The sequence below is a fragment of the Camellia sinensis genome, chromosome 3 (genome assembly GCF_055761805.1).
Source record: "Camellia sinensis isolate YWXY chromosome 3, ASM5576180v1, whole genome shotgun sequence".
Taxonomy (NCBI): Eukaryota; Viridiplantae; Streptophyta; class Magnoliopsida; order Ericales; family Theaceae; genus Camellia; species Camellia sinensis.
In genome coordinates, this window is record NC_138963.1 from 72,394,419 (window position 1) to 72,407,979 (window position 13,561).

A 13,561-nucleotide genomic window follows, 5' to 3' on the forward strand; every position below is an offset into this window, starting at 1 on the left:
GAGCCTGCTCGAACGGGTAAGCTGATCTTTCCCAATGGGTACTCTGGAGTGGCATTGAAGTCGAATAGTGGATAACGAGACAGAGTCAGGTCTGACTCGCTGAATCCGAGTTTGGTGAAGGTTTTATAATACATAACCTCCGAGGTACTGCCCTGGTCGATAAGAACGCGTTCGACGGTGAACCGGTTTACGCGCAGCTCAACAACCAACGGATCGATGTGAGGGAGTGTTACACCGATCAAATCAGAATCGTCAAAGGTGATACTTGCCGTTTCTCGGGGCTGCTTTGCTAGCGTGAATTGCTGTTGGAGGCCTGGATGTGATTGGATTGCATGCACGGCCAGGGCTGCTGGCAGGCTGTATATCATATGGACAGTGTCAAGCGGAAATGCATCCTTCGGACGGGCAGGTGTTTTGACCACACTCCTCCGGACTCATTGGTGGAGACGTTCGTCCTTTACCAACTCCTCAAGATGATCTGTTGAAGCATGGAGGCCGTCAATTTCTTGTTGTCGGGTCCGAGATCGTCAATCATCTGCCCTCGGGGGTCGCTCAGAAGCCTGGCGCACCGTTTGTTTGGATTTTGCTATTTCCGAGGCTAGATCACGATGAAGGCGTTCGTTCTCAGCGATGATGTTGTCCAACCTCTGTTTGGTTTGCCTAGCTTGTGCCATGGTCGCTTGTATTGTCTTTTGCATTGGGTTTGGAGATGAGCAGAGGTCCGAGGCAAGTCTTGCTGCGATGGTTTTTGGTCCAAGCGAGTTCGCTGGAATGAGGTCACCTCTCTGTGCGGTCTCGTCAGTGGCTATCGGAGGATCTTCAGTCACACCTGCCATGGATGTATTTGAGTATTCCCACAGACGGCGCCAATTGTAGAGAAGTGGTTCTGGAAATACTCTTCAGATCCTGGGAGACGCTAGTGATCCTCAGCTAATCACCTGAAAAGACACAAACACTCCGGTCAGGGGTGCCGGAATTAGCACTCCGACGGACAAGTTAGTTCAGATACTCAGAACAGCTTGTTTCCCAAATTTAGTGAAATGATTCTTACATACCTTTCTAAATCGATGGTTCTTGTATTTATACTTGCTTTTTGGGCCTCGGGGCCTGAGCCTACTTTTATCCCATTCCCCTTTTATTCATTCGGAGCCACTGACCTCCGTCTATTCGGCTTTCCTAACGTATTCGGTGTCCTAGTCACGCAATATGAAGCCGGATAGTATCTAATTTCTGGAGTACGCATCTTCCGACTCTTCTACTTATTCGACTCCCACACATACATATAGTTAGGTCATCATAGATCTTGATCATCTCCAATTCATACATATAGTGAAAATTTCACTTCATTTTATAAGATTGAAACAAATAAATTTTTGTCAAAATGAAAATATTAACAATGTATAACTACGAAATAAATAATTGTAGCCATCTTAAATCCAGTTCCTGGCTAGAACAGGACAAACAAGCTTTTAATACTTGGTTAAACAAGAGATATACTCTCCTATATGGAAGACGGTGATTCACATTAACAACATTCCTTATCTCAAGGTGATTAGATTACTATTGTACAAATATTAAAAATCACAAACCTTAAATCCTAACAGAATATTATTTAATATTAGAATTCTTCGCCAAATTATTTTAGAAATAAATAAAAATGTAAACAACTTTTAAAATCAATGAAAAACTATTGAAATCGTATCTTTCAAATATTATATTTTTTATAATTTAAATTTTAAGAACACTTATTAATAAGGCCGTTTAAAAAATTATATTTGAAAAGAGATGGTGATTCACATTGGTTGGTGGTTATAACTCACTTTCACCACCAAAAAAAAAAAAAAAATAGAAAGTTCTCAATATATAATATATAGATGTGATTCATTCATAATTACAAATATAAATATTTGTTATCTCACAAAACAAACTCCTTTCATTCAACTGATGCCCACTACACAAAACAAACTCCTTTCATTCGTACCAACCCCTAATCTCATATTGATAGTTTTCATTGCAATTATAGTATTTAGTCTTTTAATATGGCACGAGATCACCTATCTTAATTTCGTGTCCCATTTTCCTGTCCCAATGTCTCTCTACTGCCATATGTCCAACACCAAACATTTAATTTAACTCTGTTTACTCTCCATAAGAAAACTCACAGCACCATTGTACTATTAAATTACTAATGCTCATAAAATCACCATCATCCACTCAGACAAACACAAGGATAGTATACCACTCAGCAAAGCAGACTGTTCTACAACTCCTCCTAACATATTTTCAAGGGTTGACCCCCAACATGGAAAAACAATAAGAAAACGTGATAAGAAGTATATAACTTCCCAACTATGCAATTTTATGATGAACTGTAACCAATTATTTGATTGTGATTTTGATTTCTCTATTGACAGTTCACAGCACTATTATAAGTTTACAAGTGTTTCTGGCTAACTTTATTAGAAATATGACCACTCTAGCAAGCTATTGGTATAACAATACCAAGTCACTACAAAATTTCATTGTGATGACCTTTCCATGATGTAAAAGGCATCGAGCTCCGACTTTCACCAGATAGAATTTGCCAGCTTATTCTCCAAGTCTCTGCTTATAATTGAATTCAGATAAGATACAGAGAGTGTTCAACGAAATAGGGACAATGACAAAAGGGTAATTATGTGCAGTTGCTAATCCTAGAACCTTCATTATCTAGATTGGTTCACATCTGACAAGGTCAAAGAAAAAACATGCATATTTTCTAGTAGTAAATAAGATGGCTCTTCAGGTAACTAAAATCAATATTGTGATTTTTTAAAAATCAAAACTATGACAAATCTAGACTAAAAAAGTTATATATTTTATGCCATGTAATTGATAATTGGTGTTGTCTATTGTCAGTGTTGTGGTGTGAGTTTGAGTGTTTCATGTTAAAAATGAAAAGAAAAAATAGAGATAAGCTAAACCATTGCCAAAAAATCTCAATTGCACAATATATATACATATACATATATGGAGTAAGGAGAAGAGATTTCAAGAGCTTCAAACATGGAGATTTCAATGAAGATTGTGGATTCTTCTTCAACCATACGCAGCTAATCATTTATTTTATGAATTAATAAATATAAATGAACCATAGCTAAGTAACATTGATTTTTGTATTCAATCTTGGAATTGATTATTAATATGACAATTATATGAATTTGAGGCAATATTTATTGAATTGGGACTATTTTTTTAATATATTTAATTTCCGTAATTTTAAATATACGATTATTATTTAGATAAGCATCAGATTATATTTCCTGTTGAGATAGGATTGCTATGGTTATTAAGTTATGTACATGTAATTGTGTGCACAAGAGATCAAAGACTGAAAAGTACCGTGTAAATTGCTTTATCAAATTGTTAACATTACAGTAGTTCTCTTGATGACACCATTGGGCTTGGATCATGGTCATATTAATTACGAAAATGCTCCGTAGCTCAAAACTATTGGGCTCGAATGGCTCGAAACTACAATTTTCTCTCTCCTCTCTATCTATTTTGTTTTGTTTTGTCTTTGGCTTTCCTCTCCTCCTCTCTCCTACTATATTTGAAACAAAAAAAAGGATTGAAATGCTCTCATCACTCTTATCTCTCGCTCTATTGATTTTAATTTTTGTGCAAAAAAAGCATTTGAAAAACTGAACACTTAACTGTTTGATGTTTCCTAAAAAAGTTGTTTTCATTATAAAAAAAAAAAAAAAAATAGAATCAGTTCACCATAGCAAACAAAATTGGTGCTTTTTTTATAAAGGGTAAATTACACTGACACCCCCTGAGATTTATGTTTATTACAGTTCCTCCCCTCACCTTTTAAAAATTACATCTCCCCCCTAAGGTTTAAAGTTTCGTGACAGATTCCTCCCTCAGCCCTTTTAATTTTTTTAAATACCAATTTTACCCTCATTGGGTAATTCACATTTTAGAAATTACAATCCCCTCCCTAAGGTTTAAAGTAGCATTACCAATTGTCCCCTCAGTTAATATTAGTTGAAAAAAAAATTCACTAAAAAAAAAATTAATTAAAAAAAAATTGTTAGTAAAATTTTTAAATTTTTGTTTAAAAACCAACGTAAACTCATTTTTTGAATTTACGTTTTCTCCTCAAATTTACAAACTGAGACAACCATTTATAAACCAAAAAAATTATCAAACAAGTTTTTATGACAGTTTTTTAAATTTTTGTAAATATAAATTGAAAACTGAAAACGAAATGGTTACCAAACAAGTCTCAGATGGTAAAAATGTCGTAAAATTAACAAATAATTAAATAAGTTACCAACGTAAGAAATGACTTATCAAAAGATTCTTATGCTATGTATGGTTTGATTTTTAGAAAAAAAATTTAAAAATTAAAAATTACTTTGGTTAAGAAATAAAAAATTTAAAAATTTATTTTTTAAACGAAATTTTTTTTTTAATTTTTTTTATTTTTTATTTCTTAACCAAATTAATTTTTAATTTTTAAAAAAAGTTTCTAAAAATCAAACCATACATAGCCTAAGAATCTTTTGATAAGTCATTTCTTATGTTGGTAACTTATTTAATTATTTGTTAATTTTATGACATTTTTACCATCTGAAGGCTGTTTGGTAACCATTTCATTTTCAGTTTTCAATTTATATTCACAAAAATTTTAAAAATTGTCATAAAAACTTGTTCGATAATTTTTTTGGTTTATAAATAATTGTCTTAGTTTGTAAATTTGAGGAAAAAACGTAAATTCAAAAAATAAGTTTACGTTGGTTTTTAAACAAAAATTTAAAAATTTTACTAACAAATTTTTTTCCAATCAATTTTTTTTTTTTCAATGAATTTTTTTTCCAACTAATACTAACCAAGGGGGCAATTAGTAATATGACTTTAAACCTTAGGGAGGGGATTGTAATTTCTAAAATGTGAGGGGTGTCAAAGTAATTTACCCAATGAGGGTAAAATTGGTATTTAAAAAAATTAAAAGAACTGAGGAGGGAATTTGTAATGAAACTTTAAACCTCGGGGGGAGATGTAATTTTCAAAAAGTAAGGGAGGGAACTGTAATAAACATAAACCTCAGGGGGTGTCAGTGTAATTTACCCTTTTATAAATAATAGTAGAGAATGAATATGAAACAAAGGCTCAAGTAATCGCCATCATCTTATGCAGTGGTCATGGACAGATCAGAAATAATGGTCATGTGCTAATTTTTCACCATCAGTATGCTAATTTTTCACCATCAATGTGCTAATAATGGTCATGTACTAATAATGTGCTAATAATGGTCATGTGCTAATTTTTCACCATCACAGTTTTCACCATCAGTGTGCTAATAATGGTCATGTGCAAATTTTTCACCATAAATGTGCTAATCTTACACAGTGGCGACAGTGGCCACAGTTTTAGTTGCCATGGACAGATCAGAAACAAAGGCTCAAATAATGCTCAATGTGCTAATATTTTTGGAGGGTAGCTCTAATTTTCACCGTCATCTTAATTAGTTTGATGATAGTACCAGTTTTAACAGTAGCTAGCAGCCACGGCAGCCATGGCAACCACAATGGACAGAGCAATGGAAGAGCAATGACACAAGGGGAAATGAAATATCATAAGTCAATGAAGACTCCAATCAAGCAGCAGCACACAAAGCTCCTCCTCTTCCACTCCGATCAAACAGCAACAGCGGCGGAACACAGAGACGGTTCCGCTAGGTTTTATGAAGACACGGTGCTCTTCTCTCTCTACTCTCTACTCTATTCTTTCTTCTTCTTCTTTTTGGGTTTGTTTTTGAAATGAAAAGTGTGGATCTATTGCACAGTAGCAACAAGTTGAGTACAAAACTAAATTCGAGCCATCACATTTCAAGCTACATAGCAGCACTCTATTAATTAATTGATTCTCAAAGCTGATATAGGTTATACAAAATTAGGGAAGGTTTAAAGCCCTAGATTCCTTTCAACCCTTGAATAACACTTTAATTTTGTTTAATTTAATTTTAGTTTTAGTTTAGTTTATCAAATTAGAATCAATTGTCATAGTTTAGTTTAATTTTAAGCCATCACAATTTTTGAATTAATTAACACAACTCAGTCTTTTTGTTCCGGAGAATTGGCATGCACTTGAATGAAAATACCACACTATTTTACACAAATTGGGGTTAACCACATGTTTGAGTTGTGAGTTTGATCAAGAATCACACATATAATATATATATATATATATACACACATCCAATTTTCGCACAAATCAAACACACTCCAACACAAAATTAATGATGAAATTCTTGATTGTTATTGTGATGAACTGTTTTATTCTTAATCAAAAGAGTTTCAATGAACTGATGAACAGGGAGAAATAGACGGTAGAAGACCAGAGGAGAGCAGAGGAAAGCAAAGGAAGGCTATACCTAGATGCCAGAGGGAGAACTAGAGTGACGCTGTTGTTGCCGCTGCAAGAGAGACGATGCTACAGATGCTGTTGTTGTCGCTGCTACAAACACTATTGTTGCCGCTGCGCGAGCAAGAGCGAGAGACGGAGTGATGACTGGGTAAGAGGGAAGGTCTGTGCAAGCAAGAGCGAGAGGAAAGAAGAGGGTTACCTAGATGCTGTTGTTGCAGCTGCAAGAGAGATAGAGTGACGACTGGGTGAGAGGGAGGGAGAGAGCAGTGAGATTAGGGTACAATATTGAAGGTTTTTTTTTTTTTTTTTTGATCCAAACAGATAACAGAGAATTTGGGAATATCGGGAAAGAGGGAGAGTGGAAGGGGCTTTTGGCGCGAATTTAGGAATTACTATTTGCGACGATATTAAGGCCCGTCGTGAATGAAAGAGAAAAAAACAAAATTTTGCAACAAATTGCCAAAAGAGCGTCGCAAAAAAGAAAAAGAAAATTAAATCAGAAAAATTTTGCCACGTTTAATTTACCGTCGCATATAACCTTACTCTTTGTCACGGGCTAACTTTTTCCGTCGCAAAAACAATAAATTTTGTGACAGCGCTTAAACCGTTGCAAAAAGCAAGCTTTTGCGACGGCACTTAAACCATCGCAAATTGTTCCGTGTCAAATGCCCATTTTTCTAGTATTGTACTTGCCTCTTAATTCAACTACCTCTTAATTGGATTTTCTATATATAAATATACAAATGGATGGTATATATAACACTCTCAAACAATTGTATTTCAATCAGTTTCTTACTATTAAATTATTACTACTTTTAAGTTTGTGGAGGGAGAGGGAGAGAGAAAGAGAGAGACAGAGAAAGAGAGAGCAAAAAGATAAAATGTGAATAAAATATACTTACATTTCACATAATTTTACACACATTTTCCCTTTTCTTTTCTAAATTACTTTTTAAATCTTCCAACCAAATATAGTGTTAGTGCCATGATTTTGGCTTTTTCCTTTCTAAAAAAAAATACTCAAAAAATAAAAATAAAAAAGTCATTTTAAGCAAGACCAAAAAAAAACAAAAACAAAAAAAAACTAGAGGTGTTGCCTTTTTTGCCCAACAAGATGCAAAATAAATAAATAAATAAAGCACAAAAGCGGCACCAATCTTACTACCCTTTTGGTTGGGTGGAGCTTTTTTTTAATTAAAAATAAATAATTAAAAAGTTGATGTTAAAAGTATTCATATCCTAACTTTTAAATAATTAATTTTTTTTAGTTTATTTAAACTATTTCTGCCTAATAAGTTATAAACAGAAGTTGCATCAAATAATTTGATATAGACTCTCAAATCAAAATAAACTATAATCACCTCTCAAAAACTGTAACAAACAGTCCCTATACAGCAGGTACCGATCGTCCCAAAACACCCCCTCAACGTTCACAAAGGTAAGCGAATTCAACGGCTGTGATCCGAGACCCGCAAGTGTCAAAAACAGACGATGAGCAAAACTATTGACTACCAAGCAAAAACCAATCTTGAAAGTTTATTATAGTGCATAAAGTATTATAAAAGACAGCTAACACAACCTAAAGTAGGGGTGGTCTGTTCGTCATCCGAGTATTATTGGTAAAATATCCATCGCTTTATTTGCTTGACGAAAATTATGTTAAAAAGATCTCTTCATCATCCGTTCTAAATTATTTATCTGGCACAAAAATGAAAATTTAAAAATAATATATTTTTATATGAAAATTATATTTTTATCTTAAAGAAATCTTTTAATTTGTAATTTTTTTTTAAATATATTATTTCTAAATTCTCATTTCCTATGTCGAACACAGAAGGAGTAATTCATAATAATAAATATTATAAAAAAAAAATCACCTTACATTAGGTTGGTATTAATTATATAGTAAAGTGCAACTTCATAAGATCACAAGACAATAACAAAGTCATCCACCAATATCTCAACAAACGAGCTAATTGTCAAAAAGGAAATATTATTAGGTTTTTTTTAAGCAATGCCGTATTCTTACCTATTGCCATTTTTATATTATCTTTTAAAATATCAACATAAAAAAAAATTTAAAAAAAAAAAAATTGGGTCCTATTAACTAGACTAATATATATATATATATATATATATATATATTCCAATTGATAGGAAATTAATTATAAATACAAGAAAATAGTTATTGTGGGAATATATTTTTGAGTACCAACACGTTGCAAGGTGACGCCGACGTGTCAGTCGAGGTACCACGTGTCCTGGTCGATATGCCGAGATCATCTCGGTTAGGTCGAGGTTATCTCCGAAGATATCGGAATCCGAGATAAGCGGATAAGGATAAGGGACAAGAGTCCTAGAATAAAGAAGAGACTTAGCCAAGATAAGAATAAAGCTCTTAAGGAGTTTATCTTTATCTCTTGAGGAGTCCAAAGTAAGTACTGAACAGAAATCCATAGAAGTCAGGCTCCTATTGGGATTAGGATTGAGGTAACTATAAAAGAGAGGCACCCCATGGGTCTAAGGTACGCAATTTATATTATGTCTAGTGAGTTAAGCACTATTGATTATCTTTGAGAGATATACTGACTTGATCGTCGGAGTGCTCCCAGGTGGACGAACCACCGCCGGAAGCTTCTCTTTCTGTTGCAGGTTAGCCAGGTGTCATCTATTCTGCCAGTGTTCTCCAGCTGAATACTGAGTCGGGCAGTGTGGTTAGAAAATCACCCGCACAGTTATTAATTTGAAGCATCACTTGAATTTATTATTCGAATCCTGAATAAAGTTTGTTGTCAAAGAAGTCTTTTAGTCATTAGAGTAACTCTAATGACGTGCCAAATCTTTGAGCCAGAAGCTATTTTTATCTATAGCTTCATAGAAAATAGGAAAAATTACCAAAATGTGAGAATTTTTGGGGAGTGAAACACTTGCTGCGTTTTTTTACACAGAAAAGAGTTGCACTCCCATGGTTTTGCAAATATTTTTGGCCAAATAGGGTTAATTGTAATTTCCTGTAAAAAAATAAAAATAAAAATACCCTACAATGATTTGTTAAACATTATGCCAAAATTTGACACTTTTTTTAGTCATTCAATGGGAGAATAAGAAATATTACATCAAACTGAATATCAAAAGTCCAAACAATATTAGTCTAACTATTATCAAGCCCAACATCCATTACTAGTCCAAACTAAAAAAAAAATGAAGAACTATATACATTCTCTATGCACAAGATTTAACTTTGCTAAATGTGCCTCATCAGCAAAGTGCAATCTTCATCGTCAGATGTTTTTAAAAAAAAAAAAAATCTAATAATAAAAAATTGGCATGAGAGTTTTTTTTTTTTTTTTGATCGGCAAAAAAAAATTTCATTAACAGCATGAAATTAAAGGTACAAGAAGACGACATGATTTGAGAGAGATTCGGAAGTATAAAAATATCCCTACTACTGCTACTCGCATCCATACAACCAACCCCTTGGCCTCACTTTTTTTTTTTTGAAAACAAAAAAGTTTGGCATGAGAGTTGACTGCGCCAAATAATATGAAACTATTGAAATAAGTAGCTAAAAAATATTTTTTTACAAAATAGCAATCCAAAACATGATTGACCAAACAATTTTTACTTTTACCATTAAAGTTGTTATTGTGCATTTACCTAGCCCATGGGTGGCCTCTTGGAGTTTAAAGGTGCCTCGAATTTCAAAACACATGATATAGGTTCTTCAAAACCGGGTTGGATCTAGCGTATGATTGAGTTTTCTTCTCAGTATTAGTTGGGATCATCTAACTTAGGTATGATATTTTTTGTTCTTCCCTATTTTATTGATGCTTTTGGTGTATTTTGTACTTTCCTTTTATCAATGAAGCTTCCTATTTTTTGCTGATAAAAAAAAAAAAAAAAAAAACGATGGTTTCTAAACTTGTTTGATATCGTTTTTGTATTTTTTTATTTTTTTGTATTTTTTTGTTTCAAAAACAAAATTAACAGAAAGTTTGAAAATATCTATCGTAATTTTTTTTTTTTTCAATTTTGTTTACAAATTCTTGGTATTGTATAAAACAATATGCTAGGGACAAACCAACAGAACCCAACACATAAAGCATATAGATGGAAAAATTTGTTAGTGAAACCTACTTCTAGAAAATCATAGCTGTCAATATACACTACAAAAAATTAAGATTTTAGAGGCCAAAATTTAGATACAAAATTATTTTTTAGGCACCAAATATTTTTGTTGTGAAAAGTGTCGTCGTTAGATTTTTAGCAACGAAAATTGGACATTAGTAATGAATTATTATCATTTTGAGACCAAATTTTTTGTCTCAAAAAATAAACTATTTTGAGACCAAATTATTTTGTCCCTAAAAGTCTATTTATTAGTTACATTTTTAAAATTTTGTCGCTAAAAGCTTTGGGCGACCTTTTAAGGACAATCCTTACGACGATAGAAATTGATCCCTACATGTCTTTTGTAACAAAATTTTCAAAACTCTTATATATTGTAGCAATATTCTATTCCATGTTTGATTTATGAATCCATAAATTTATAGTTTATATATAAAGAAAAAGTTGTTTTAAAAAAAATCAAAAACAATTTGCCAAACAAATTTTTTGTACTTCTTAGAAAATGAAAACAAAGATATGACTAGAAAAGATTGGGTTCCCTATTTTTCGTACCGATTAAAAATTTAGAATTTTATTTTATTTTTTACAGCAAATTTAGAACTTTATTAAGCATAGTAGAAACAATATTTATATATCACATGAACATAAATATTCACCTGTCTAGTTATTTTAAATCCCATCATGTTGCCAGAGATGGTCTGCTATGACTCGGAAAGATTTTTCATTACATGAATAAAATGAAGATGTTTAGCTCATGTCATAGTTTTAAAAAATTATCACACTACTATAATGTAAAAGAGTTTTAAAAATTAAATTCTTTTGTTCGTAAAAGTACAAAAAAAAATTGTTGAAACAACATTAGTGCACTAATTTTTGTTGTCGCGAGAGTCGTCGCTAGTTAAAAAAATAATAATAATAATTTTAGTGATAAAATTTTAAAAATATTGCAAATAAATGCACTTATGGGGACAAAACAATTTAGTGCAAAAAATATTTATTTTTTTAGACTAAAATTTAGTTTCAAAATGAAGGTAATTGATCACTAGAATGTATGTCCAAAATCATTGCTAAAATATAATAATGACACTTTTAGAAACTAAAATATTTTGTTCTTGAAAAGTGATTTTATCTCTAAATTGTTCTCTAAAACCTTTATAAAAATTCAAAATGTACCGCCCGTAACTACCAAGTTATAATAAAATTTAAAGCCCACCTTAATATTTTTGAATTGGAAATAAATATTTGTTGATGTGGGATTTTTACCGTCATTGATCATGAACTGAAATGGAGATCTCCATTCCATCTGTTTATAGAGAATATCTGAAATCATGATGGTATTGGAATATATTAAATTTAGAACTTTATTAATCACAGTAGAAACGACATTTATATATCACAATACACCAAAACACAAGAAAATAAGGTCATTTCAGATGAGAGCATGGCCATCTCCAAGCTCAAGAGCACTCATTTCTTCCTTGAATTTAGCCATGGCAGCTCTAGGAAGCGCAACAAAAACCCTAACCCCACCTTCCATTGTATCATCCAAGCTGAAAGGAGGCAAAAGCAAATTCAAATCCACATACCCATCAATGTTCCAAGGCAACGGTATAATATTCACAGCCCCTTTCCACCCAAAATCTACTTCTCCCATCAGATTCAACCTCCTCCAATCCGTTAACACCGCTGCTGCACCACTCTTATTATCTGTTTCAATCTTCAGTTCTCTTATAGTCTCTAATAGATTGAGTTCCTTCAAGATGTATTCATTGTTTGAAGCAATTTCCTTGCTCTCTCTGATCAACGATGCAACTTTGGAAAGCGGTCCTTCGTCTAAGTCCCTTCCATTCAACACGACGATTGAGGACACAAAAGCATTCCCATAATACCCATCAGGCAATGGTGGATTCAAAAGCTTTCTAATCCCCAAAGCTAAGAAAAAGACGGTTTTTCCATCTGGGTTTAGCTCTAAAGCCCTAACCCTAGACCTCCATATGTAGGCACCAAGTGCCTCAACAACGGTGAAACTATTGTTGTCATCCGATGCTTTCATCAAATTATTTTTTAGTCTTGTTAAGCTCTCACTTTTGACATTGAAGCATTCATGTATCGTATCAGTGACTGGAAAATATGGTGAGTTTGCGCAGGAGGCCTGGTCGACAAGAAATTGGATTAGACCATTGTTAGGACTCCCTAACAATCTTTCTCTCTCCCATACCGGTTTCACCGATGGCTCGCCTTTTCCACTAGCTAGCTCAGCCAAGGCTCGAAAGAACTGGGCTGCACCAAACCCATCACAAACTGAGTGTGATAAGCCCATTCCAATTGTGAAACCGCCACACGAAAACTTAGTCACTTGTATGACTAGCGGGTGGTAACCTTCATCATCGGGCCTAGTTGGAAAGTCAGTGACAAAATGTTTGGCAGTTTCAACATCAACCCCATCAAAATAGTGAAGGGAAGAGAGATCGCACGTGGCGGTTGCCTCTAAAAAAGGCACGCCATCGGCATTACAGTTGATTCGAAGCTTTCCATCACTGTGCCTTTTGAGCTTCCCAGCCAAGGGATAGTAATGAACCAAAACCCTAGAGAGGGCATCTTTGATCACACAAGCTGGGTCAGAATGGCTACTCAAAATCGACTCATGATTATTATTGCCATTTGGGTATTTGATGTTTGCTTGATAGACATGCATGGTTTGACAAAGAACTTCAAGGTGGTTAGTATTGTCTATGGTGGAGAGGGAAAGAACATGTGAAGGAGTAGGACTTGAGGGTTTAATGAGTACAATTTCTTTCTTATCAAGCATGAAGGGCATTTTGTGGTTGGTTGCCATTGAAGAGTTGATGCAAGAGGTGTGTATGTATGATGCTAGGGGATTGCTGAGGATGAAAAATTGAGTGTGGTTCTCGTAAATTTATAATAGAACCATAATTGATGCATAGAATAGTGCATAGAATAAAGAGAACCGTAGGAATCTAAACTTTCTCTATTTTATGCAAACAAATTTTTTTCT

The 13,561-nt window shown here is 33.5% G+C and overlaps 1 protein-coding gene across 1 annotated transcript; it reads right to left on the reverse strand.

The window, feature by feature from the left end:
* Positions 1-11,890: 11,890 nt before the first annotated feature.
* LOC114314853 (tetrahydroanabasine acetyltransferase) lies at positions 11,891-13,561 on the reverse strand. The gene has a single exon (XM_028261373.2). It carries the CDS (start codon positions 13,379-13,381, stop codon positions 11,975-11,977), a length of 1,407 nt encoding a protein of 468 aa, XP_028117174.2. The 5' UTR covers positions 13,382-13,561; the 3' UTR covers positions 11,891-11,974.